Source organism: Nomascus leucogenys, chromosome 15, assembly GCF_006542625.1.
Source record: "Nomascus leucogenys isolate Asia chromosome 15, Asia_NLE_v1, whole genome shotgun sequence".
Lineage (NCBI taxonomy): Eukaryota > Metazoa > Chordata > Mammalia > Primates > Hylobatidae > Nomascus > Nomascus leucogenys.
In genome coordinates, this window is record NC_044395.1 from 57,945,150 (window position 1) to 57,972,690 (window position 27,541).

Below are 27,541 nucleotides of genomic sequence, written 5' to 3' on the forward strand. Positions count from 1 at the left end.
CCTGAAGCATCGGTGTAGTTGTGTAATTGGGGCAAATGTCCTAGCACCTTAGGATGGCAGGGGTGGGTGAATGGACCTTCCAGGCCACCAGCCCTCTGTGCTGGAAGAGGAACCTCCAAGGCCAGAGAGAGCCCCTGGCTCAGCAAGTTAGTAGCCAAGCCTGAGTCCCAGAGAACCTGGAGTCCCAAGTGAAGGTTCGTGTATCTCAAACTGTAAACTGTAATTCTGCTGTTTGCAAATCAAAGACTTTCTGTATTTTTATCCAACACCGAGAAATGTTAAGCAATAAGAAGTTAAAATAGTTAGAGAGCCAGGCTTCACATTACTAATGTTGCCCTCAATAGAGAATATAGGATCAGGCCTTGCAGGCACCTCTGCAGGTAGTCTAACTGGCCCTCCAATTAGATCTCAGAGGCATTAAGAGTTTGCTCCAAGCAAATCCCACAGTGAGGGGCTTGACAGGGAGGGATGCGGCCTCTGTGTGGCATTTTGCTAGAGGGGAGAGATCCAGCCCCTCGTGCCTCCCCTTCCTGGGTCTCCTCCTCCCACCGCAGTGGGGGCCATGTGAGTCCACCCTGTGGGTCTAACCCTGCAGGCCTCTAGGACCAATCCCAATCTGAGAAGAAGGGCTTAGAGCAGCCCCAGCTGCTCAACCTCACATCCTTCCTACTGTTGTCTGTCTGACTCATGACTTGCCAGCTGTGCCAAATGGCTTTCTGCCTTGTCCCTGAATCCTGGCCCCACTTTCTGTGTCTGACTTCAGCAGCCTGGTGCCCTGGCACCAAAGGACTCAAACCTTGCCCTCTTTTGACAGGCTCCCATCCCTGCCACATCTGGGTCTGGAGCTCCATCCCTGCTGTACCTGGGCATGATAACCTAGTGACACATGGGACGTCCACATCCAGCTGCCTCTGGAAGCCCCTTCACCATGCCTGTCTCCCTGTCAGCCCCTCCTCCCTCATCCTTTGAATTATTATTTCCATTACAGGCCAGCTGTGGATTGCTGCACATCTCAGCTCCAGCCTGTTGAGCTGGACTTTGTGCAGACTCCCTTAGCTGCGTTTCTGCCTGGCATCAGCCCCTTCCCCATGAAGTGGGTCTGATCATGGTTCATTCTAGTTTCCCCTTTCCTGGTGAAGCAGGACGTGCCCTGTGCCCTGACTGAAGGCAAGACACATGGTCATGAAATGAACTTGTCTGCTGAGAGACTGTGGCTGGAGTCACATTTTAGCAGAGCTGCCTTGTATTTTTCTAACAGCACAAACCATCAAATGAAAAGTCTTCTTAGAAACAAGCTTCTGGCCACACAGCATAGAAAACAGCCTATCTAAACATGCACCACATATCCCATGTCCCCAGGCACAACGATGGTATTTCTGAGCCATGTCCCCAGACATGACCAACCCACTTACCTGGGACGAGGGCCTTGCTCCCTGCTGGCCAGACCCTCTCAGTCCTGCTTCTCCCTCACCATATTTGATGGGCTCAGTTCCCTGGAAGCATAGTATGGTGGACAAGTCAAGGGCTCTGTTCTCGTGTACACCCTTATCAGCCAACAGAAAATATTCCAGAAGATTCCTGTGGGAAAGGACTCAGCCTGAAGCATCAGCATTGAGCAGCCAGGCTTCCCACAGCCTTGAGAGATTGATTCTGTAGCCTGGGAGCTCACGCTCCCTTGGTGTCTGAAGGAGCTCAACAGCCGTGCTTAGCTAGGAGGCCACAGAACAGTGGTTTCTGGGCTCTGCGGGAAGCACAGCCTCAGGTCCCTGAAGACACCAGTAAGTGCTGGGATATCTTGCTGTTAGATGGCCCTAGGTGGTGTCATGGCACCATGGCGGAGCTGGTGGTACCCCATCCTCAAGGACTGATGGAAGGGATGCCCCACCTTCAGACATCACTGACCTCACCTGTACATGAGGAACGTGGACTCAGTCACTCAGAAGACCCCTGTAACTTAAAAGGTAAACTCCTCCCTTCTGTCAATCTGAAGGAGACTATGGAGCCTGTAACCCCAGCTACTGGGGAGGCTGAAGCAGGAGAATCTCTTGAACCCTGGAGATAGAGGTTGCAGTGAGCCAAGATCGTGCCACTGCACTCCAGCTGGGGTGACAGAGCAAGACCCTGTCTCAAAAAAATTAAAAAAGGGACTAGATCAAGTTTTACTGGTTTGGGCATAAGGCTATTGGAAAATATACATGGTAAATATAGGATGAGCTTTGCAATAAGTTATAAAGATTGAAGCACAATGAGAAGTTGGCTTTGGGGTATAATAATAAATAGCATATTCAAGTTTATTTTGTATACAAAAAAGTCACATACACACTATCATAGTCCCAAGGTGGATACCGAAGGTGGGTCATGAGAACAGGAAGGAAATTTTAGGGGCTCTATCTATACAGTGTTTCTTTTATCTTAAGAAATAAGAAAGCAAGACTGGTTTATGTCTATAGAATGTTGGATTCTCACCAATTTGTTCCTTTGGTCCCTGTGTTACTTGGTTACATGTCTAGACCAGCACATGAGGCATTCTGAGGGAGATCAAGATCTACTCCACAGAAAGAGGGACAGTGGGGCGGGCACAGTGGCTCAGGCCTGCAATCCTACCACTTTGAGAGGCCAAGGCGGGTGGGTCACTTGAGGCCAGGAGTTTCAAGACCAACCTGGCCAACATGGCAAAACCCTGTCTTTACTAAAAATACAAAAAATTAGCTGGGCCATGGTGGTGCATACCTTTAATCCCAGCTACTCAGGAGGCTGAGGCACAAGAATCGCTTGAACCCAGTAGGTGGAGGTTCCAGTGAGCCGAGATCATGCCACTGTACTCCAGCCTGGGCAACAGAGTCAGACTTTGTCTCAAAAGAAAAAGAAAAAAAGAAAGAGGGACAGTGGACCCACACTGGTTTATTGTGTATTATTGTGTATTATGATGTAATAGTATATTACATCATAATTGTTTGTATGCGTGTCTGTCTGTGTATCTTTATAAAATCTAGTGTTAACCAAACTTACTCATAAAATGGTAAAGTGGCTTTAAAGGTTTCTTGCAAGGTAAATACAAATGGAAGGTAATACTAATAGTGCAAGTACAAGCAAACAAAAAAAATGGCAGAGCTGATACTTCTTCTACTCCTAATATTAAATACTTTCCTCAACCTCTCTGTGAGGTTAAAAATGATTATTTTCATAAGACTGAAAAAAAGTTAACTAAGAGATTCAAAATGATCAACAATCTTAACAGAGTTCACTTAAAGAGTCAAAATTATCAAGAAGGCTATTTGAAATATGAATACTCATGAAACCTTGCACCAAATGTATATTACACTCCCCAAGGTGAACCAGCGATGGTAGCACATGTGTGCGATTTATAAATGAACGCAAGTACACTGAAGGAGCCTGCTCAAAAATGTTTACAGAAAGGGCGTGCAATCAAAAATGGTTCCAGAACCCGGCTCTAATCATGTGAACTCTGAATTGTGAAGCCAAGACAAATTGGGATTCCCAATTATTTCAGTACATGTCGGTCAGACTGCAAGTATCTTAAGAGGTGGAGTGACTCTCCCAAGTTCTCATGGCAAATCCTGCATTTGATTCAGTCCTGGCTCCCCTGCAAGTCTGCAAGAATGGGCAAGTCCATTCCCTGTCTGAACTTTATTTTCTCACCTTTACCAAAAGAAGTTTGAAAGAGGTGATCAGGAAGGGCTCTTCTGACTCAAATGTTTCATAATCATGGGTTTCCCAAGAATACGTATATAGGCAGAAGATGTTGGGCTGGAAAAGCTGGTTCAAGAAACTGAGGCAGAGCGTCAGATGGGAAACTAGGAAGAGAGAGCTCCAGATCAGCCCGGTGGCTGGGCTGGAAAGACCGTCTTGGGAGCTGCAGAGAGGACAATATCAGGCTATGACTGGAAACACCTTCGGTGGTAGTAATTTGACAGGCTGTGAAGTGAGGCTTCTCATTTGGGCCCAGGTAATGTTCTTACAAGACTTCAGATAAATTGTAGTAGATGCTGGAAAGATCCCCATTCAATCAGCAGAAGTTAGCAGAAAACAGTTTAAGGATTTACACAAGTCAGGAAAATAAACCTGTTTAAAAAGACACAATGCAAAGGAGTGATTTACATAATCAATAATGGCATAGACTAGCAAATACTTCAAAGGAGAGAAAGGCTAGAGTTATCACTTGCCACCTAGATCCCAAATGATATTCCAGTCCCCTGAATACCAAAGTAGCTGCTTTCACTTAATAACAAAATAACACACACAAAAAATAAGAAAAGCTACAGTTGTTCGCCCTTTGCCTTCCTTTATCTGCTTGTATAATATACATTGAATAATCAATCTCACTTTGTTTCTGGCATTCTTTTTCAAAGTTTTCCAGACCACAGGTGGTACAGATGAGGAGGGTATAGAATCAAAGGGTCAGGGCTAGGCTGAAGCAAGTGAGTCTTCCAGGGGAAGGTACCCAAGCCTTGAGGGAGAGTGCGGGCTGGCCTCTTGAAAGAGCACAACCCTTCCAGCCCTAGGTTCTCTAACCATATCCCTGTCAAGGTCAAGTAGCTCAAAGTTCTCTAACATCGCCCTCACCTTAAGTAACAGAAGCACATAAGCTCTTTATTCATTCCATAATTTATCAAGAACTTACTCTGTGCCCTGCATTCAAATTCCAGAGCAAACACCTGTTTTGGAGGAGGTTTTCTTTTCCCCACTCAGAAATGACCATCAACCATGATCAATGCTGGGAATAGGGCAGTAAGGGACATGTGGTTGGTCCCTGTCTTCATGGAGCTCATGTTCTGCTGGGGAAAAGATTGTCCTGGCAGAGCGACAGCACTCAGAGTTCATGAGGAGTAGCCCAGAAGGAGCAGGAGTGGTGTATACTGCTTGGTGAATGCTCTGGGAGAGGTGGAAGTTTCCAGATAGAGGGAACAATTTAGTGATAAGTATAAGTATTGCATGAGCTCCATTAAGATTCTGAAGCCACGCGTAGTAGGGCTGCTTTAGCTGGATTGGGTAGTATGAGATTAAAACAGTTATAAATTCTTAAACGTATGTTGAATTCTATTTTATACCAGGTTGGGAAAAACTTCAGCCTGCATTTGACAGATGAGAGAATGGAGGTTCAGAGAGGTCAGATGACTCCAAAATCATACAGTTAGTTCCCAGAGTCAGAACTGGGAACTATGACTCCCAGCCCAGTGCTTTTGCCACCACAGCCCTACCACTTTTCCCTGAGCAACAGTTGAGGTTGGCTTTTTATTTGCTTGATTTTGTTTTGGAGCGGTTTTGTCTCTCCAGCAGATTCTTCTGTTGATCCCAAACCTTGTCACTCTCTTCAGGAAGCAGTCAGGCAGATCTTCTCCCTTGTTGGCGTCGGCAAGGGCACCTCAGTCAGGCCCTGAGTGTGTGGTTGGACTCATGCCAGTATGTTTGACACCACCCTTGGCTTGGCACAAGCGCTCCCTCCTGGCAGAGTTCACCTAGCCTAATTGCTTGTTTTATATCCCAGCTGCCCGACATATGCCAAACCCATGTGTTGACTCACTGGTGTCAGAGAAAACTACACGGGGCATTTCACGTTGGCTTTTGTGAGCTCTAGCAAGTAAGTGGAGATCGTAATTCATACATTTCTGGAACTCAGCACCTAACAGAGAGCCTGGCTCATAGTAGGCGCCTGATTTTTTGTGAAATTAAAGGAATTTTAGTGACTGCAGGTACATAACACAGTAGTAAGATTAAGGCCTCAGAAGTAAGAAGACTTAGCTTTAGGGTCAGCTCAGCCAAGTGAATTCATTTCTGGGTGACCTTGAGCAAGTCTTTTTCTCTCTTTCAGTTACTCGATTGTTTTTCACTTAACAAACACTCTGAGAGCAGAATCCCATGCTTATCCTCTCTGGAGATGTGGTCCAGCCCTCCTCTGGCTCACACGTAAACATGTGAGATGGCTATATAATGCGAATGATACAAACATATGACCATCAAATGTTAGAGAGACACTTATAAGGTATATAAAAGCCCAAAGGAGGGGGTGATTCATTGTGTCAGGAAAAGTTGATGACAACCTTACTGAGTTGGTGACAGCTTAGATGAGACTCTAAGGATGAGTAGAAAATAACAGCCCCAAACTCCATTACACCAAGACAGCGACCATGAGGAAGCAAATCATGTCAAATAGAGAACTGGTAATAGAGGATCAGATGAGCTGGCTGGGAAGCCAAGTTGGTGACAGTGATTTGCTCCCACGTTAATGGTTTTTCACTAAGGCAGTCTTCCATTACGGAGTTCTACATTCAAAGCAGCAACTATTTCTTAGCCACATCTCCAGCCCTGAGCGAGTGCCCAACCCTCAGTGTAGGGTCAGTGTTCCAGTGGCATGCAGAAGCCAGCTTGGACCAGTTTGCACGAACTGATTATTAAATGTTCAGAAAGTCTGCAAGCTGGTTGTTAAACACAGCCATTATTAAAAATTAAATTATATAAAATTAAATAAGGTATATTAAAAACAAAGGTAATAAATACTCAAAATTTACTACTTCCTAATTATTTTGCCATGTTTGATGTTACGTTTGCTCTTGAGGTTACTCAGGAGCGTTGCGTCTCCACGGTGGCAGTACCACATAATGGCATCCTCCTGTGTGTCTCTTCCCACCTCTGTGTTCAGTGGCATCTCATTGGTAGCTTGAAAACAGCCATGATGAGAGTATTTACACCACAGAAATGAGCAAACGCTACAACTGAAGCTGGTTTTCTTTTCTTTTTCTTTTTTTTTCGAAAGTCGGTCATTAAACATTTGTCAGCACCCCACTGATAGTATCCATTAGATAAATGGATGCAGAAAGCAAGCATTGGGAAGCCCAGCACTCACATCTTTTCAAACCTCCCAGGACAAATGCATGTGGCACAAGACACAATTCAGAGGCCCCCGCCAAGCTGACTTCCCAACTCCTTTGTTCCAGGGAAGGCTTTATATTAATCTGGGCTTTCCTGACAACTGAAAATCATGAAAACAGAACGGGGATAGAAGTGTTTTTCTCCAGGATTTAATTCCTGAGCCAAATGCCTGTGTTGGCAAGAGTCCTCTATGGCCTATCGGCGTCCGGGGAGCCAACCTAATCTTCCCCAGAATCCAAAAGCAATCCGTGGGAGCTCAGGCTAAACTTGCAACTGCTCTGGCTTGCCGAGTTGGAGGCTACGTGGTAGCCAAATGGTGCCGATTCAATGTTTCCCAATTATCAGGAAATCCCCAAAGAGAGATCAATCAGAGGAGGCTGGCCTGCATGTGTATTAGGGGCGGCAGCCAGGACAGCCCCAGAAAGGAAGCCATCCCCCCAGGCTGGTTTCTGTCCAGGCAGAATCCAGAGGCACATATGTCTGGAGAAGGCTGGACGGTGGCCAGCGTCAGGAGATGAGATCTGTTAGTAATTCTCTGGAAGGACAGAGTTCCAGCAATACGAAATTCAATTGTCCTCCATTAAAGAAAACATCTCTCACAACCAGCTGAATACAATCGGTGGAATAAATCTTCCCCATTAGCGGAGAGATAATTTCACATAACTACATTGGAAGACCTTCAGAGCAGAATTGAAAGTCTTTGCTGAGCCTCACCCGCTTAACTTGTTTGCCGTGTAATTGCATTTAGACCAAGGGCCTCGGAAGGAAACCACTGACTGAATTAGCATTAACCAGATTGTGTGGAGTGAGGTGAGGAGGGTGGGGTGGGGTGGGGTGGGGAGTCTGGTGCATTGTGGGTAGTTGTTCTTGCCTTCAGAAAGGACAAGCTGACACTAGTGAGACCAGCTGCTTTACAAGCCTGGTGTTAATTGCTTTTCTCATCCAACAGAGAAAAGTTTATCACTCTAGGAAGGTAGAGGTGTGGGTACCTCGTACGGCAGGGACTGAATTTGAGATCTTTTTTTAATGAATGCCCATGGGCCACGTCAGTAGCTCTTCCCTAGGCCAGAAGAAAAAGCCTTCTCACCTGAGTTGAATAGAGAAGGTTATGTGGTGTGCAGCGCCTGCGTTTTTGACTCAGATGTCTTTCAGCGAGGGCTTTCTCCCCAGTGCGTGGATCCTTGAGGACACTGCACCAGCCAGTGCCTTCATTTCCACCCGTGACCAGTGGCAAGTGACTGGTTGGAGTGGGACCCGGAGTGGTGAGGCCCAGGTTCAAGTCCTGCCTCTGTCATCTGCTTTCTATGGAGCTTTGGGCACATAATATAACCTCTCTGGAAACCAGTTTCCTCTTCCATACAATGAGAAAGTTCCACCAACTTAGGGATCTTCCAACTGACTTCTGCAGACACGGAAACTCCACAGAGTTGCCTTCAAAATCACCCCGAGGGAGAGGAGGCCTCCACCCCGACTTCATCCAGGGTAGATCTTTTCATTCGTGTTCCACTTTGGAGTCCTTATAAAATGTCATCTACCCTAACGTTTTTGTTTCTGAATATTTGAAAAGCCACCACTCTAGATGATCTCTAGTTGTCCCATTTATTTGCTCAACCACCATGTTTTCAATGGCAACCTAGGATTTGTTAGACATAGTTCAGGCACTGTGAGGAGAAAGAAAGAAATCTTGACCCTACCCTCAGAGAGCTCAGGATCTAGTGGAAGGGAGGAGCGTGTATGGTTTGGTAGAGTATCAAGGTGTCTGCATCAGGTTTTGTGGGAGAGAGGAACTAGTTCTGATTAGGGACATCAAGAAAGGCTTCAAGGAAGAGGTGTCATTAATAATTGGCTCTTTAAGGGTGAGAATGTTGGGAGAGGAGTGCAGGAATGACATTTTAGGCAGATGGAAGAACTTTGCACAGACAGAGGCACTAAGCAACATTTGCCTGGCAAGTTTGGGAAAAGCAGGTAATTTCTTGTCCAAAATGTAGAGTAAGAGTGGGAGGAGGGATATTGGGAGAGGTGTCAGGTTCCAAAACTCACTCTGAGAGCATGCTAGCATCTGTCCTTCTCCTGTCTCGAGTGTCAGATGAAAGGAAGTACCTTCTGTCCTGCTCACTTTTTTGTATGTTCACTTCCAATGAGACTGTTAGTAACAGTAATAGCCATTGTCATTTGTGGAGCTTACCCTATACCAGCATGAAAAAACAAAGCCTCAAAGAACTGGCACATGCCTACCGAAGTTCAGAGAGCTAGGTAGTAACAGAGCCAAGATTAGAACCCAGATGATTGAACTACACATCCACACACAGAACTAGGCGATATTGCCCTCTGTGATCAGCTTTATCTCCTTACAGCATAATACAGTATCCTTAGAAAATAACCTCCGAGTGAGATCATTGAATCACCTGCCAATAGCAATTCTCTCAAAGACACTTTGATGCCCTAAATTGAGGTGATATTTTTTAAAGATTATTATGCATCTTGAGTGAACACCATGAGCCCCTGGGTACAAGATGTGTCTGAGTGACTGATTTTCTGGCTTCCGGCCTCTCAGAGTTCCCTGCCAGCCAGGGCTCTGACCATGAAAGGTGTATCATGTTTATTCTCTCTTCTCTTCCCACAGGCATGCTTGTGTTATTCGTGGCCAAGTGATGACATCAGATGGAACCCCCCTGGTTGGTGTGAACATCAGTTTTGTCAATAACCCTCTCTTTGGATATACAATCAGCAGGCAAGATGGCAGGTAGGAGACCTTCTATGAGCCAGAAACGGTGAAGGTCCTGCTCTTGTGGTCTTGGCGTATAGCTGCTGCTGAACTGATAATGTGGAAAGAGGATGGGTCTTGGATTCAGAGGGCCTGAATTCAAATGCCCAGCTCTGCAACTTACTAATTGTATGACCTTGTACCTAACTCTGGCCTATGTCCCTTTGACTCTAGATTTAGCAGTTTCTTCTCATTTGGTTCTCAGAGTAAGGAGAGGGTACCTTATACATATCCTGCTCCATGACTTATGATATAAAACAGTCATGTGAACCACTTTCTACAGAACAGACAGCTTGAGAAATCTCAGCCATTCCTGTTGTGTGGTTTCCATCCTGCAGCTGCCTAGATCGATGCAAGCCATTTGGGTGATGACAGAATTCTGACCTTTGAATTCCTCCAAGAACCATCAGCAGAATGAAATAAAGCTTCCTTAATGGCCCTAGCTCTCCCACCTGCTGTGTGTCCTAGGCTAACTCTCCTTACCGCTCTGTGTCTTGGCTTCATCTGTTAAATGGTCCTAATGCGGTTTGTCTCACAGATTGATTTTGAGGGTTAGATGATATGGTGGATGGGGAAGCACCTGGCGCATAGTACATGGTTAACAAATCTTAGTTCCCCACCCCACTTTGATTCATTGCTGTATTTCCAGTGTCTGGCACATAGTAAGTATACAATAAATATTAGCTATTTGTTAAAATTACAGATTATTGAATGAGAAAGTGATGGTGACAGGACAGGCCATGAGAATATTTTGGAGAAAAGAAAAAGAGGAGGAAAGTGGAATATTTAGGCTGTCAGTGGTGACAAGTCCTCTATTTTTAATAAAACCAGGTGGTGGCAGTCCATCTGGCTAAGCGTGGGCCCATAAGGTTGATTTTCACTCTGTGTTGGAAATTATGCTCCAGCTTGATTGATTTTAGCACCTCTTTAATCCAATATCAGATGTGAACATGTCCCGGCCGAGGTGATAATGAAGTAGAGGCTCATCTGTTTGTAGACATGTGTGCCTCTTAGATGGGGTTGGCAAGCTTGGCATGGTGTGCCCCCTCCCCACCTCTCACTCCATGCGAATAGGAAGAGGCCCAGCTGGAAGACGTTAGTGGCCAGTCTTCAGGGATAAACTGGCCAGGCCAGGCCAGGCCACTGTTCCCTACCCTGTACACCTTCCCACCCAGGAAGGCCCTCATGAAGACTCCCGCTACAGCATGAAGGATGCTGCCTGCTGTATGAAAGTGGCAGATGTGAGCCTCCTAGGCAACAGGTATTCTGACCACATTATTACCTGCTGTGAAACATTCATCCAAAAGAAGGCTTTCAGGACTGCCTTGTTTTTGCCATGAAACTTGCCAGTCACTCCTGTGAGATGGCAAATCGTCAGTCCTTATGCCCTGTTGTGGTTGGTCGGAGTAGATTCAAAAAACACACCGAGTCTGGCATAAGTTCAGTGGCCTTTGGGGAAAGCTCAGTCTCTGACACCTCCCGATTCCTCCTGTTTGTGCTTCCTCTATAATTTCTACTGCCCACTGAGAGCATGGAGCTAAATATCAGCCGTGTTTCCTGCATCATCCTCCTAAATTACATCATGTAGCCAGAATTGCTGCAACAGAGCTTGAATTTCTGATCAATTCTTACCAATGCATTTTGGGGCTTAAATTTTCTTCCCAACTCAGCCACTGCATAATGCATGGGAAATGTTCTCTTAGTATGCAAAAATCTCTGTTTGTTATATGTGAACAGGTATCACTGCCCTCCCACCCTTCCTTAACTCACCTTCTTCCTTACCTCTCGTACCTTAGGAAAAACCATAAGACTAAGAGATATAGTCTGGAAATAACAGTGTGCACAAGTGGACTGAAAGTCCAGGGACATGTATTCTTCGCTTTCCAGGAAGGCACCATGATACTTGCCCTCATCCAGCTCCCTCACCCCCACACACATGCGCACGCACACACACACACACACTTGCTGAAATCCCAGACTTCACACCTTAACAGGAGCTTACAAACAGAAAACAGTAGCAGAGAAGTTAGCCAAAGAGATCATTTAACAAATGGAAAATAGAGGCCATGAAGAAAAACTAAAAGAATAGCAGGCAAGAGATGTAGATTAGGCTCATTGAATTGAAAATTGGGGGCCAGGCGCAGTGGCTCACATCTGTAATCCCAGCACTTTGGGAGGCCAGGGCGTAAGGATCACTTGAGCACAGGAGTTCAAGACCAGCCTGGGTGTTCAAGACCAGCCTGGGTGTTCAAGACCAGCCTAGGCAACATGGCAAAACCATGTCTCTATCAAAAAAACATACAAAAATTAGCTGGGTGTGGTGGCATGCACCTCTAGTCCCAGCAACCTAGGAGGCAGAGGTGGGAGGATTGCTTGAGCCCAGGGAGGTCAAGGCTTCAGTGAGCCACGATTGCCCCACTGTACTCCTGCACTCCAGCCTGGGTGACAGAGTGAAACCCTATCTCAAAAAAAAAAAGAGAGAGAGAGAGAAAGAAAGAGAAAAGAGAAAAGACAGAAAGGGAGAAAAGGGGACAGGAAAGGGAGAAAGGGGGAAAGGAAGAAAAGAAAGGAGAGGAGAGGAGGGGAGGGGAGGGGTGGGGGCCAAGACAAGGGAATGTGTGAGGCCCTGTGCTTTTCCCATCTATTATTCCATCTGTATAATTAATAACCCTGCCAAATGATTATGATCATCAGCTTCATTTTACAAATGAGAAAACTGAGGCGTGGAAAGGTGATATAATTCACCCATGGAGCAAGTAGTAGTGTTCAGAATGGCCCTGTGCTGTTTGGGCTTCATATGATAACCAGGCCTTCCCTTTGGGGTCACATTCACATTCACGTCCAAAGTAGGGGTTTCCCCTCCAGAGGAGCAGGCCTAGCCCCAGCTCATTACTTGCCCTTGGCAAGGCCAGCTGCCCCCCTGCTTGCTCACTGCCTTGGGAATATGTCTTTTCATGTTTGTCTTTCCTCCCTCCTCACATACAACCTCTCATAAAGGGAGCTTATAAGTCTGGCTAAAATTCTGTTTGACAGTTAAAAATGTTCTATCAAGGCACAGATGCTCCTCAGTTCTGTGACAGAAAAATTGTTCTTTGAGTATTTCCCCAAAACCATGGGTATTCTCCTGGAGAGCCAAAACCTGAATTCTTGATTCAAAATAAACCCCACCCCAGGTGTTTCTCTATCATTGAATGATGGTGGTACTCAACTTCACCTAAGTGAATGAGGAACAGGCAAATGGGTGATAGCTCCTGCAAAGGGCAGAAGAGTCAGGCTTTGGAGCTTGGAGCCCCGAATCTGGGGTTGCCATCTACCAAGAGCAGAACTTGACACTAGGACAGGATGGTTCCATGCGGAATCCTTGCAGTCTCTGGAGGAGAGAAGAGCAAGCTGCAGCAATGGGCCCGTTCCCACAGGGTGGATTTATCAGAGTCAAGATCATATCCTGCATTGAGGTCTCTCACACCAACTGCACAGATGAAACTTAGATTTAACTGCAGTAACAGCCAAAGTAAGAAGGGACGTAGGGTGTTTAGTAGATGTCAGTTCAGGAGCAGCTGATGCTGTCACTCATGCATTTATTCCATCAACTTTTAACCATTAAGCACTGGACCAGTTTCTGAAAAGACAGTGGACTCGATGTCCCTGGGCCAGAGAGCTCAACAAGCAATGACAGTGCAATGCCATGCGTGTGGGGTGGTGGAACCCAGGGAGGAGCTGGAATTCTGACTGGGTAAGACTGTGTGGGGGAGGTGAAGTTTGAGCTGTCCAGTTTGATAGTTAGGAGTTCTCCATCCAAAAAAGCCAATTAAGACAGGCCTTGAAAATGCCTACTACAGCCAGGGTGTGACAGAAGGAATGGACTAGTTTGAAGTCACCCCAGGAGATAGACATCAGGCCCAGTGAACAAGAAGCTGGAAAGAGAGGGACCCACACTCAAGTTAAAAAAAAAAAGTTCTAACAGTCAGAACTAACCTAAAACAGAACAGTCCTCCTGTGGATATAGCAATCTCCTCATCTCTGGAATTGCATAAGTAGGAACTGAATGGGCCCTTGATGGTGGTTCTATAGAAGGAACTGATGCATCAAATGGGAGGGGGGCTAGGTCAGATGACCATTAAGTTCCTCTCCAGTGGTTCACCTATTACTTGATTTAAACTTTCTGTTTTAAGAAGAAAAAGGACACAAAATTCTAGTCTTACATCTTTTTATTTTTTATTTCTTATTTTTTTGAGACAGGTTTCACTCTGTCACCCAGGCTGGAGTGCAGTGGTGCAATCTCAACTCATTGCAACTTCTGCCTCCCAGGTTCAAGCCATTCTCCTGCCTCAGCCTCCCGAGCAGCTGGGATTACAGGCGCCCGCCATCACTCCCGGCCAGTTTTTGTATTTTTAGTAGGGACGGGGTTTTAGCATATTGACCAGGTTGGTCTCGAACTCCTGATCTCAGGTGATCCACCCTCCTCAGCCTCCCAAAGTGCCGGGATCACAGATGTGAGCCACTGTGCCTGGCCTAGTCTTATGTCTTATTGCATGATAGGGCTTTAAGTAGCAGCCATGCTATGCCCTCTTCTTAGTTCAGCAGACCCAGCCTGCTGGATTAGTGATGTACCTTGGTTCACATGTGGCCCTCTTTTCCCATTATCTATAATCTAAGTCCATCTGGCTTCTAAACATGTGGCTGCAGAACCCTCAAATCAGGTTCCCTGTGGGGCTGGACAGTGTCGGAAACGTTGGGTGTACAAATAGGGAGGAACTCAGTTTTCTTCAATGTTCAGAAAGTAAAAGTGCATGCCAAGGCTTGGATGGGAAAGTGCCTTGCTAGATTTGTCTGCAGGTGATTGGAGTTAAGATGCCAGCACCAAACAGAGCTGCCAGTATGTTTCTGGCTGGGTCCTGTTTGGGCACAAGATATTCTGGGGTGAGGCAAGGAAGACTCTGCCTATACAATCCCCACAAGCCTGAAACGAGAGGGGCTTAGCAGGGGGTCATCTGGGATCAGGGAAGGCCTGGAGACCATCATAGAGCAAACCCGTTTGGTGTCACATTGAAGACAGAACGAGGACTAGGAAGGCAGGTTTCTCCTCAGCCCTCCCCAGCATCCTCAGAGGCTGATGAACAGAGGCTGGGCTGCCAGCTCTCCAGACGCTGTCACAGTGATCTCATCTCAACTAGGAGGCTGGCACTCAGTCTTCTGGTTCCCCTTTCACTTGTAAGACACTGTGATTCTAACTGAGCCATCTTTAAACTGCTTAGCTATTTTGTAATTGCAAAGGCCTTTGTTGAGTAATCTATCACAATTACAGCTAAAATTGTTGTGGAGTCATAGAATCTTAGAGACTTAAGAATAATCCATTTGGGCCTTTGCATTTTACATATGAAAAAAATGAGGACCAAAGAGGCTAAGTGACTTACCCAAGATCACATAATAGTTGAAGACAGAGCCAAGACCAGGCTTGGGGTTCCTAACACCCAGATCAAGGCTTGCCCTGCTTTATTCACTGACTTTTCGCTGGGCTCCAGCTCTGACACAGTTGAAAGGCCCTAAGTACCAGCAGCGCCACTGTCAGCTCTTGTGTATCCTGGAAAATGGCTCTCCACAGCGGTGGTTCATTTCAGCAAATTCTCTGTGTGAATCATTTTATGGGGAAAAAAACTGCTTTCTAAAATCACTGCCATTGTTTGGAGCTGCAGTCAAATCTTTAGGCATTAGAGCCTCCCTCAAGAAATGCTCAGACCCTTTGGTGTAATTTTCTCTCCTTTCTTGGTCTCTCTCTCTCATCCTGGTTCCTGCTCCTCCTGCTCCCCACCCCTTCTCAACCTTCCCCTCCCAAACAGCTTTGACTTGGTGACAAATGGCGGCATCTCCATCATCCTGCGGTTTGAGCGGGCACCTTTCATCACACAGGAGCACACCCTCTGGCTGCCATGGGATCGCTTCTTTGTCATGGAAACCATCATCATGAGACATGAGGAGAATGAGATTCCCAGCTGTGACCTGAGCAATTTTGCCCGCCCCAACCCCGTCGTCTCTCCATCCCCACTGACGTCCTTCGCCAGCTCCTGTGCAGAGAAAGGCCCCATTGTGCCGGAAATTCAGGTACCCACCTTTCCTAACTGCATTCCACCATGCTTTGATTTCATTTTGGGGGTGGAGGAGGATCTCAGAGACAGTGGAAAGAGAGAAGACACCTCTGTAGGGCTTGCGTCAGGTCCCATCAGCCTATTATGCAAAATCCAGCCACCAAACCCCACAGCAGGCACGGTGTAAGGGCATGAGGGGCACCCCTCTTACACATGGAAAACACGTGAGCACCTGGAACTGCCTGGCACACTCTGGTTTATACTAAATTCTCTCTGTCTTTCCACTCTCCTGGTTAGTTCACTTGTGCCTACTTTCCTTTTCCCCAGCCTCCTGTGTCCCTCTCTCATTATTTCTATTAAAACTATTTAAAATAAATGGTTCTACCAAGAGGAATGTGCCAAAGGATCCCAAAGAGTGAGCATTATAATAAAGAGTAAATGAGAAAAATGTATATGAGGTGCTTAGCACAATGTCTGTCACCTAATAAGTACTCAGTAAATTTTAGCTATTATTATTAAGATTATTTAATACGCACTGCCTTCATGCCAATTAAGGATCGCCTTGGCTCAAATCTATATATACAACTGCTTTACTTAACTATCATTAAAAGAAAGTAATTGGGAAAGATGCATTTTAATCTGATGGAAATCAAGGTAGATATTTTCACCTAACAAAGCTCTGCCAGTTGAATTTCCTTCGCTGTCCCCAGCCCAGTTTCTAATGGCAGCAGTGAAGGCCTGAGGAAGAGGAGAGATGTCAGTGCAGAAGCCCAAGAGAAGTCCCGGTTGTCTCACCTGCCTAATGAGAACTCAGGCAATGTGCCTATTAATGGATTGCAAGCGCTGGTGGAGCAGGGAGTTTATACATTTTTTTATGTATATTTCATGCCTGGCTGAGCAAACACCTTTCTGTGCGTACCCTGTTGAGTGGCTTCCAATGCCAGCCAACAAGAAGGACATACGTTCATTTTGAAATTCTCATTGCACTCACAGGTTGAAATCTCCTTTTCAGAGATTCAGCACCTGTCTCCTGTCTCAACTACCAGGCTGACCTTTCTTATGAAATGGTTGTCAGTGGAGACAGAGCTTGCTGGAAAGAAGTAATTTGTTACTCAACCCTGGCTCAGCTCCAGCTAGACATTTTTCCCAGGAGCAGGGACTCTGGAACAAATGGGGTTAAAGGTCATACCCTCTTTACAGTGCTCCCTGAGCTGGATGCCTGCACATTCAGTTAGGGCAAAAGTCTTGCTTATTATCAGATTCATGAAATACACATAAACAAACTCTTGGACTTTCCCAGTCCTCTCATAGGTTAGCCTTTGCAAGTCCTGGGTGATATGAATTTTAAAGGGTATGTTAAAGAAGGTAAATATTTTTGAGACCATCAGGATGGCACTTCAGTCATGCCAGGGGCTCACCAGGGTATAAGTCCTGCTTTGCCTCGAACTTATAAGCTGTAGTTTAGGAAGATTACCTTAGTTTAAGCCCAATCCCTAAAATTTCCTGTGTTCAGGAGAATGGGTGAGGGTAAGCGTTCACACTTGGCTATGAAATGGACAGGATGAAGAAGGCCCAGATCCACTGTAAACGTAGGGTAGAATAGCCATTGTCCCTTGAATAGATACATTAGCCTCAATTGATTTAATGTTCCTTTCTTGAAACAGAGCCCAGAGCATCAAGCTGATAAAGTTATCTGCTTTTGCTGTCTGCCTGGGCATGATGGCATTCATTTAAACTTTCCAACTTAGAACTAGGCTCATTGCACCCAGTAGCTAAGTGACCTGAGCACTCCCCAGGTCACAGCCTTCCCCACTCTGTCCATCTGGCACTGGAGCTGGGGCCCAGAGTGGCCAGAAGCTCCATGCAGCCAGTCTAGCCTCTCTCTGTGGATGAGCTGGGGCTGTGAACCACAGGTCCTGCCAGGCTGTGGTCTCAACTCTGCATAATTATTTGTTTGGTCAACATCTCGTAGTCTGTTTAATTTCCTGAAAAAGAAAGTCATTTGGAACAGATCTCATTTGAGAAAAGTTTTGAGAGAGAAACCGTCCTTCCTGCTTAGGCAGCCGGCCACAGCAGTCTCTCTTCATGGCATCCCTGCTGCCAGCACCACCAGCAGCAGCAGCAGCACTGCATGCCACTTGACAACATTTCTGTGCTAGGCACTTTACCTATGTGACCTTTCTCAGTCCTCACACAAAGCCAGTGAGGAGACTGAGATTCAGAGGTTCCGTGAGCTTTCTAGGATAACACAGCTCATGAACCAGTGGCAATGTGATCTAAGTATTTTATATGCATATCCTATGTGTTCCCCTCAAAACTGCAGTGAAATGAGTGCTGTCATCCCTGTTGTACAGAGCAGGAGGCTGAGGCTTGGCGAGGTGAGGTGACTCCTGCAGGGTCACCACATGAAAACTGGCCCCAGAAACCAGGTCCTCTGACATGTTTTACTCCTCCCCAATCTTTCTCCCGTCTCATTTATGCTTTTCCCTTCCTCCTCCTCTTCCTGCTTCTCTTCACCCTCTGCTTCCCCTCTTCTTTCTACTGTCTCCTCTTTTTTTCCCCTCCTCTCTCCTTCTGCCTTTCCCTCTACCTCCTGAACACCCAGAGTCCATGGGGCCACGCCATCTTCCCTCCACCGGGTGGGTCGACGACCGTCCCTTGCTGTGATCTGCCTCTGCTTTCTAGGCTTTGCAGGAGGAAATCTCTATCTCTGGCTGCAAGATGAGGCTGAGCTACCTGAGCAGCCGGACGCCTGGCTACAAATCTGTCCTGAGGATCAGCCTCACCCACCCGACCATCCCCTTCAACCTCATGAAGGTGCATCTCATGGTAGCGGTGGAGGGCCGCCTTTTCAGGAAGTGGTTCGCTGCAGCGCCAGACCTGTCCTATTATTTCATTTGGGACAAGGCAGACGTCTACAACCAGAAGGTGTTTGGGCTTTCAGAAGCCTTTGGTAAGCCTCCCGGCTGCAGGACTCAGAGAGAGAATAGCATTTGCAGGGAGGACTCTTTCTACCTCCCTAGTTCCTTCTTCCTTCCTTCCTCTTCTCAGATCAAAAATACCTAAGGCTTAATTGACCTTTAAGACCTGTCCGTGACTGGCTAGGACCTAAAAGAATGTGAACTGAAAGACCTGAATGTGGAAAACCCGACCATTACAATGAGGCTACAGAACCAAAGGGCCCTGAAAAGTGCCGTGCTGGCTTGTGAGGGGCTAAAAGAGGTCATGTGCCACAAAGGCAGGGTCAGGTGGACATTGCCTGGCCACCCCACAGCCATCCTGTGGGAACTTACCCATTAAAATAGGAGAGCTAAAAAATGGTTTCTTTCATTTTTTTTTTTTTTGAGGTGCAGTAACTAAGATTCTTCCTCCATCAAAAATGATTTTTGGCCTCTTTTTGTTGGTCATCTTTTTGTTGTTGTTATTGCTGTCTCTTTGTAAGATGAAACAGAAGTTGGCTGTAGCCTCACCTGGGGTCCTAGCCTCTCTTGGCCCTTGGGCTTCCAGGGGCTGGCTGTATGCATTTCTGCTTCCAGATTAGAGGAGGTCCCAGGAAGGGCTCAGAGCTGGACTCTTAGCAGGCCTAACCCTGCAGAGCTGATCCACCAAGCACTGGAGAGTAACCGTCCAGCAAATCCCTTCTCGTCTTGAACCCCACTCCAATTTCATTCCCTTAGGTTCAGCCAACGCAGAGATTCAGCAAAGGCAGAATGAGGAAGCAGAGAAGTAATGTTTTTAGAAAGGAAGGAAGTGGGGGAGGAAGGAAGGGAAGGAGGAAGAGGAAGAGAGGGAGAGAAGGAGGGGGGAAGAGGGAAGGGAGAGAGGGAGGAGAAGCAAGGAAGGGAGGGAGGAAGAGAGGGGGAAGAAGAGGAGGAGGGAGGTGGAAAGGAAATAAAAGAATGTTGCTTGAGCACCTGCTGTGGGCATTGTGTGCCCCTGTACATTAGTATCTCTGTTAATCCTTATAATCTGTGAATCAAAAATTGTCACCCCCAAATTCTGCATGAAGAAGCTGAGGCCCAGAGAAGTGAGATGACTTCCCAGTGAGATGCACAGCTAGGAAGGAACAGAGCTGGATTTATTCCAGATCTTTCCTATGGGTTCGCATCCCATCCTACCCAACAAGGGCACAGTGGGAGCAAAGGTGCCATCTCTCACTGTTCATGATCCCTTCTGTAGATCAAGCCACTTCTGTCATCTTTTTAAAAATGAGGCCTTATAACCTCTTGAGATAAAATGAGCACTGCTAGTGCCCGCCAGTCAGTTAAAAAGGGAAGTGACTGGGTTGGAGTCACTTTCCTAAGATCACATAGTGGCTGCTTAAGGAACTCAAGGCCATGAGGGAAGGGGTCATAGGGACGTCTTCCAGCCCATTCCCCTGTTGCCTTAAATAGTCAGCAGTCTTTTACGGCATCTGCAAGAAACTTTAAGGAGCTGCTCAGTTGTTAATTCCTGTCTTGAACATGTAGTAGAATATTGTCCACTGGAAAATAGGGCCTGCCCAGAAAGACGCTTGGAAGAAATAGCATTCCTGTCTCTGCTAGTTCCTTTCCATAGTCCAGTTACAGGACTTTTTACACACCCAGGGTCAGGGAGGCTGTCATGTTTAGTCTTCATCCCAGTGACCTTCTAAGGGGTCCTGGATTTATGAAACAAAAATAAATCCAGGGGATTTCCAAGCTTTGAAACCTCAAAGTAACTTCCAGCTTTTTAAAAGTAACCCAACTAAGTTCCTTTTCTATATATTCATTATAAATGACTTTAAACATTTTTCCCAATTTAAAAAACACCATAGTCATTAATAAAAATTTGAAAAATGGACAAAAATAGAAAAAAGTCATATGTGATTCTGTAAACAAATACAACTAGTTTTCTTTTCTCATACGTAATTTTTTTTTTTTGAGACGGAGTCTCGCTCTGTCGTCAGGCTGGAATGCAGTGGCGCAGTCTCGGCTCACTGCAACCTCCGCCTCCTGGGTTCAAGCGATTCTCCTGCCTCAGCCTCCCAACTAGCTGGGACTACAGACGCCTACCACCACACCCGGCTAATTTTTGTATTTTTGGTGGAGACGAGGTTTCACCGTGTTAGCCAGGATAGTCTCGATCTCCTGACCTCGTGATCCACCCACCTCAGCCTCCCAAAGTGCTGGGATTACAGGCGTGAGCCACCACGCCCGGCCTGTGATTTCTTTTAATGCAAATTACCATATATAACCAGTCTTTTCAACTGAGCATTTCTCCATAAGCATTTCCCAGGTCACCACGTTCTTCTTCGCTGTGATTTCCAGTGGCGTCATAGTATTCCTAGGGTGGATGCACTTGGGTTTGCTCACCCTCACCCCTCTTGAACCTTTAGATTACATCTAAGTTTCCAATATTATAAATAATGTTGTGGTGAAGACTTTTGTGCACAAAGTATTTTCCATGCTATATTAGTCCGTTCTCGTATTGTTATAAATACCTGAGACTGGGTAATTTATAAGAAAAGAGGTTTAATTGGCTCATGGTTCTGCAGGCTGTACAGGAAGCCTGGCAGCATCTGCTTCTGGGGAGGCCTCAGGGAGCTTTGACTCATGGCAGAAGGCAAAGCGGGAGCAGCCGTCTTACATGGCAGGAGCAGGACCTGGGGTGGTGGGAGGAGGTGCTGCATACTTTTAAACATCCAGATCCCAGGATAACTCACTTACCATCATGAGAACAGCACCAAGAGGATGGTGCCAAGCCATTCATGAGAATCCACCCCATGATCCAGTCACCTCCCACCAGGCCCCACCTCCAACCCTGGGGATTACAATTAAATATGAGATTTGGGTTGGGAACACAGAAACAAACCCTATCACATACTAAAGATTATTTCCTTGGAAGGGATTCACTTAGATCCTTTTAAAGTAATTGGTACATTTATTTTAACTTTTCCCCAAATGTAAAATTGCTCTTCCAAAAAAAAAAAGAAAAAATTACTAAGGCTCAGCAACCTTGTGTTGGTATTTCACATAGTTCTGGTTGCCACTTAGAGATATGATCCTTTTTTCCTCTTCTACAAAAGATAAGCCAGGTTCCTTGCCTACAGGTCTAAAGGCCAAAGAGTGGGCTGTGCTCACTTACACATTTTGCCTCTTCTGTCACCTACAGTTTCCGTGGGTTATGAATATGAATCCTGCCCAGATCTAATCCTGTGGGAAAAAAGAACAGCAGTGCTGCAGGGCTATGAAATTGATGCATCCAAGCTTGGAGGATGGAGCCTAGACAAACATCATGCCCTCAACATTCAAAGTGGTAAGTGGATTAATAGAATCACTTGAATCAGGCTGGGGCAGAACCTTGTCTCATATCCCTTGTGCCCTGCCAAACAAAAAATTCACACTTTGAATCCCATAGGCTCCTATGTGATCAGAGAGCTCAGTCAACAGATACTGCTTGGATACCTCCTCTGAGCCTGTCACTGTGCTAGGCACTGGGGATGCAGAAATGAACGGCCTCAAGGCTTTATGCCTGTGAGACACAAATACTCACCAGGCAGTTTCAGTGTTGTGCCATATGCACCCTGACATCACAGAGGGAGGCACAGGGCACTATGAAGGCTAAAAGAAGAGCACCTCACCCAGCATCTTGGTTCATCAATGTGTCTCTTTGGCAAGAACTCCTGAACTGAGTCTCAGAGGGTCTGTAGGATTAGCCCTGTGTATCAAGTAGGGAGAACATTCTAGGCAGAGGGCACAGTATGTGCCAAAGCGCTGAAGCCTAAAAGAAAGTTACCGGAGAGAAGGTTCATTGTGATTTAAGCAGAGGATGACATGAAGGGAACAGCAAAAGACAAAGCTTGGATGTGAGCAGCTGGAGCCCGGGGTAAGAAGATTAGGACTTTCAACTTCATCCAAGGCAAATGTCAAGCCTCTGCAGGGACTAAAGCACGTGAGTGGCACCATCAGATCTGTATTATAGATAACTCAGTCTGACCATGAGCTGGGATGGGACAGCTAAATATGGTAATGATGTCAGATATCACCTGCCTGATCTAAAAAGGCAGTGAATGCCCATCAAAGCCACAGCATGTTTTCGGGGGGAATTGACAAACTAATTCTAAAATTTATGATAGAATACAGACTTGTAAATCGCTAATGCAGCCTTTGAGAACAAAGAAGAGGGACTCACCAGATATTAAGCTATCCTAGAAAAACCACATTATCTAAAACTGTGTGGTGCTGGCACAGGAACAGATAAATTGATTCCATGGAATAGAACGCATTCAGAAACTGACCTGGGAAGAGTAATTAAACTAGGCTTTGGCCCCAAGTTTCAGAAAAGCCAAAATAACAGAATTGGAAATAAAGTTTGCTTCTCACTCACCTCACTTCTCACTCTGTGAGTCTGGAGGTAGGTAATCCAGGGCTGCAGGCTCTGAGACCCAGTCTCTTCTCTCTCTGTGCTCCACTCGGGTTTTCATCTCCAAAGTCATGATCCAAGGGGACCACTTCAGATCCAGCCTTCACATCCACTTTCCAGCCAGCAGGAAGGAGGTCAAGGATGAAGAGCAAGTCCCTTGCATTGTAAGGACACCTCCCAGAAGCTGCCCATATCACTTCTACTTACATGCCATTGCAAGAACTTGTTCGTGGATGTAGCTGCCATGGAGCCAGGGATCGTGGTCTGTTCCAGGCAGTCATGTGCCCAGCTAAATAGCAGGGATTCTGTAACTGCAAAAGAAGGAAAGGTTGGATAGGAAGGAGAAGTTTCTGCCACATACCATGTATATAAAAGAACTTGGAATATGACAGAGATAGCGTCATATATCAGTGGAGAATGGATGGGTGTTTTAGAACTTAGTATTGGGAAAATTGGCTCAATATGCAGAGACAAATTAAGTCCTCACTTCACACTGTATACAAATTAAATTGAGATATTTTCTTAAACATCTAAATGTGAAAGATAACATTTTAAAATTCATGGAAGAAAATATTTAAAAGGCCAGGCACTGTGGCTCATGCCTATAATCCCAGCACTTTGGGAAGCTAAGGTGAGAGGATCGCTTGAGGCCAAGAGTTTGAGACTAGCCTGGGCAACATAGTGAGACCCCATCTCTACTAAAATAATTTTTTTTTTTAATTAGCTGGGTGTGGTAGCACATGCTTGTGGTCCCAGCTACTCAGGATGCTGAGGTGGGAGGATCACTTGAGCCCAGGAGTTCAAGGCTACAGTAAGCCAAGAACATGCCACTATACTCTAGCCTGGGCAACAGAGTGAGACCCTGTCTCAATTAAAAAGAAGAAGGAAAAGAAAAAAGAAGAGAGAGGAAAGGAAAGGAAAGGAGAGGAGGAAGAAAGGAAGGGAGGGAGGGAGGGAGGGCCGGCAAGAAAGAAAGAAAGGAAAGAAAGAAAAAGAAAAGAAATTAATTAATTAATTAGTGGAGTACTTGTAAAAATCTCAGGAAAGGATTTCCTAAAACCTAATAAAGCACAAACTTTAAGGTAGAAAAATGATTGATTAGAGTACATAAAAATTAAAGATACCTGTTGAACAAAGGACAGCTTTGACAAAGCTAATAGGTAACAGTTTGGGAGAAGATCCTGATGATCTGTAAGAGCACAGCTCACTTGGGCTTCAGTATGGAAGAGGTGAGGCAGCAGGCAGAGGATGCGGTTTGGAGGCTGTGAAGTGTGCATGAGGAAAAAGAGGATCCAGGCTAAAAAGAAACAGGATGGATATGGGAAGAAGCTTTTGCGTCATTGAGGTCAATCCCCTCATTTTGCTGGTGGGGAAACAGGCCCAAGGGCAGTTAAAGCAGTAAAGAGATCTATACAGGAGCTGGGATCAGCCCATTAATAACAAAGCCGGGTAAAAACCCATGCTTCTTGACTCTCCTTTGATGAGAAGAGACTGTGAGTTTCACTCATTCATTTCTATAAACATTCATTGGTATCTACTCTGTGTCAAGCTCTGCGCTAAGCACTGGGGATACAGAAAGGAAAAAGACATAGACTCCATGCTTGAAATGGTATCGATTGAAAGAGAAAAACAAGTAAGTATGATAAATAATTCATGCTGTCATAGAGCTGTGGACTGGGTACATGAGATATGGACAACCTACCTGAGGGGCAGTGTAGGTGAATGGCTAAGCACCCAGACTCTGGAGCTCTTCCACTTATCGTCTGTGTGACTTTGGGTAAGGTCGGTTAAGCTACCTGGACAGTCCCCTGTTACAGGAGGGATAATAACAGTGCCTATCTTACAGAGCTATGGAGTGAATTAAATCTGTATGACTTGTTTAGGACAATCTGGGTTCCATTAGGGGGCCGAGGCAAAGCCTTGGGCTATGATCCTGGAAATGGTTGATGGAGATCTTGCATGCCTTGCAAAATCAGGGTGACTCTGTGGTCAACCACAGGAAAAGATACCCATTTCCTGCTCCATAAGCAATTCCGTTCTTTCCTTGTCCCAGGCATCCTGCACAAAGGGAATGGGGAGAACCAGTTTGTGTCTCAGCAGCCGCCTGTCATCGGGAGCATCATGGGCAATGGGCGCCGGAGAAGCATCTCCTGCCCCAGCTGCAACGGCCTTGCTGATGGCAACAAGCTCCTGGCCCCAGTGGCCCTCACCTGTGGCTCCGACGGGAGCCTCTATGTGGGTGATTTCAACTACATTAGAAGGATCTTCCCCTCTGGAAATGTCACCAACATCCTAGAGTTGAGGTATGTAAGGTGATGCTTTCTTCATAGTTCCTAATAATATGCCTTTGCCATCCTTTGGGCCCCGCCACATTACCTACTGAGCCCAGGGAAGTAGGACAGGACAGAGCCTTGCCTGTCAGACTCTGAGACTTTGCACCTCCCAGCTCAAGCAGGTGCTGCTTCCCCAGTGCACTGCAGTGAAGACAAGCCACCCAGGACAGGGAGATGTCCCCGGCATCCAGACTACATCTGTGACATAGAAGGCTGCTAGCAGCCAAAAATTAGACCCCTTGGAAGCCATTGAATCTCCTTTCTGTTTTCTAGAACTAAACTGATTAGAATGAGTCACATGAACCTCTTTTATAAAAACAAGGGGCTGGGTGCCATTGCTCATACCTGTAATCCTAGCACTTTGGAAGACCAAAGCAGAAGGATCACTTGAGGCCAGCAGTTTGAGATCAGCTTGTGCAACCTGATGAGACCCCCATCTGCAAAAAATAATTTAAAAAATTAGCTGGGTGTGGTGGCACCTGCCTGTAGTCCTAGCTACTCAGGAGGTTCAGGCAGGAGGATCCCTTGAGCCCAAGGGCAGTTCCCTTCAACTGACCGATATCGAGAAAACTGACCTCTCTGCTCCTCAAGTGCTGCAGAAGCAGCTGAGTCAGCCTCTTTCCCCATCCTGACCCTGAGTGATGGAGAACAGCCACGCTTATAGCTCAGGGAAGGACCTGATATGTTGGATTTTTCTCTATGGCTCCCTAACCTAGATCATTTTAGAACCAGGGCACTGTCATAGGGTGGGCTCAGGGGTCATGGAAGAGCTGTGCTTTAGAGATAAGGGAGCCTCACACTCCCTTTCAAGAGGAATTGCGCCAAGCTCCCTCCCAACTCTTTTAGGGAATGGAATCTGCCTGTCTTCTGGGCCAGGGTGCATGTGAGCAGGACAGGCCCTAGAGCTGGAAAGACTTCCTCCATAGTGGGCAGGGGAAAAGAAAACTCACTTTTGCTGAGTTCCTACTATTTGCCAAGCATAACAATTCTCTAAGGTGTTTATTATTATCCCCCTTTGGTAAATGAAAAGATGGAGGCTTAGGGAATTTAAAGAACCTGCCCGAGGTCCAGCTTCTAGAATGGTGGACCCAAATCCAGAGATCATTACACACCTCTGCCTCGCCAAAGCCTTGTCACCTGGCCCAATGAGAGCCACTTCGACTTAATGCCTTGTTAAGTTCCTCCCTGGAGGTAGGATCCTGCTGCAAGAATCTGGCTCTGCAACGCATGTGTGAAAGGAAGGCAGGGCCAACAGCCATAAGCCCTAAAGAGAAGGGTTAGTATCGGCCCCACGCACAGGGCCAGACAAGCACATACACGGTAGGCTCATAGGAAATCAGATATCGGCTGAATGAGAAGAGGACCACCAGTGGGATATTCTCTGCCCTTCTTCTGTCTATTATGAGTCTGACTGGCACAGACATCTGTCAAGGAAGAGGGATCCTTTGAGCATATTTGTGTCAGTCGGCTGCATGTATGGACCACAACAGAAAGCGCCATGGACGAGGAAATCAGCTCGCCTCGGCAGAGAAGCTGTACAACTTTGGACAAATCACTGAACCTCGCTGGACCTCCATTTTCACCTCTTTCCAATAAGAGACCCCATTTTCCCTGCCTCCCTCCCACAGCTGTTGGGGAGATCATGACAGTGGGTAAGGAAGGGAGATATAAGTGAAATTTGAAAAAAATAAATTTAGAAGTATATTATCATTTTGATATATGTTTTCTCCCAGTCTTTTTTTCCTAGGCCTGTTTCTGTGTCATACCCTCCCTTCTAATTATAGTCTATCTCCAATCCTGTATTCTATTATGAGGAGGCTCCCGGGAAGTGACCCAAGTTTGGGTAACTCTTTGTAGGGAAGTGTGCATGTGCAGACACAGAGCAGTAAGCATGTGTATCTCTGGGTATGTGTCTGTACAGAGGAGAGAATCCACTATTCCAATCTCTGTCTTAGCCCTTGTTAAAGCAGCAGAATGTGTCAACCTAGTCCTCTTCCCCCAAAGTCAGCAGTAGTGGTGCAGGTGAAACCATGCCTCTTCTGATATGTAGCTGCTTGTAAGCGAACTTACTGACAAGTAATATCCAATAT

At 46.1% G+C, this 27,541-nt stretch overlaps 1 protein-coding gene across 1 annotated transcript in view; it reads left to right on the forward strand.

Annotated features, from left to right (window-relative positions):
- Positions 1-27,541, forward strand: part of TENM4 (teneurin transmembrane protein 4) — a 416,745-nt gene that overhangs the window by 330,166 nt on the left and 59,038 nt on the right. The window contains exons 17-21 of the mRNA XM_030828936.1: positions 9,512-9,631; positions 15,490-15,751; positions 18,421-18,688; positions 21,868-22,011; positions 25,172-25,421. Coding sequence (XP_030684796.1) covers positions 9,512-9,631; positions 15,490-15,751; positions 18,421-18,688; positions 21,868-22,011; positions 25,172-25,421 — 1,044 coding nt within the window. The remainder of the gene's footprint in view (positions 1-9,511; positions 9,632-15,489; positions 15,752-18,420; positions 18,689-21,867; positions 22,012-25,171; positions 25,422-27,541) is intronic.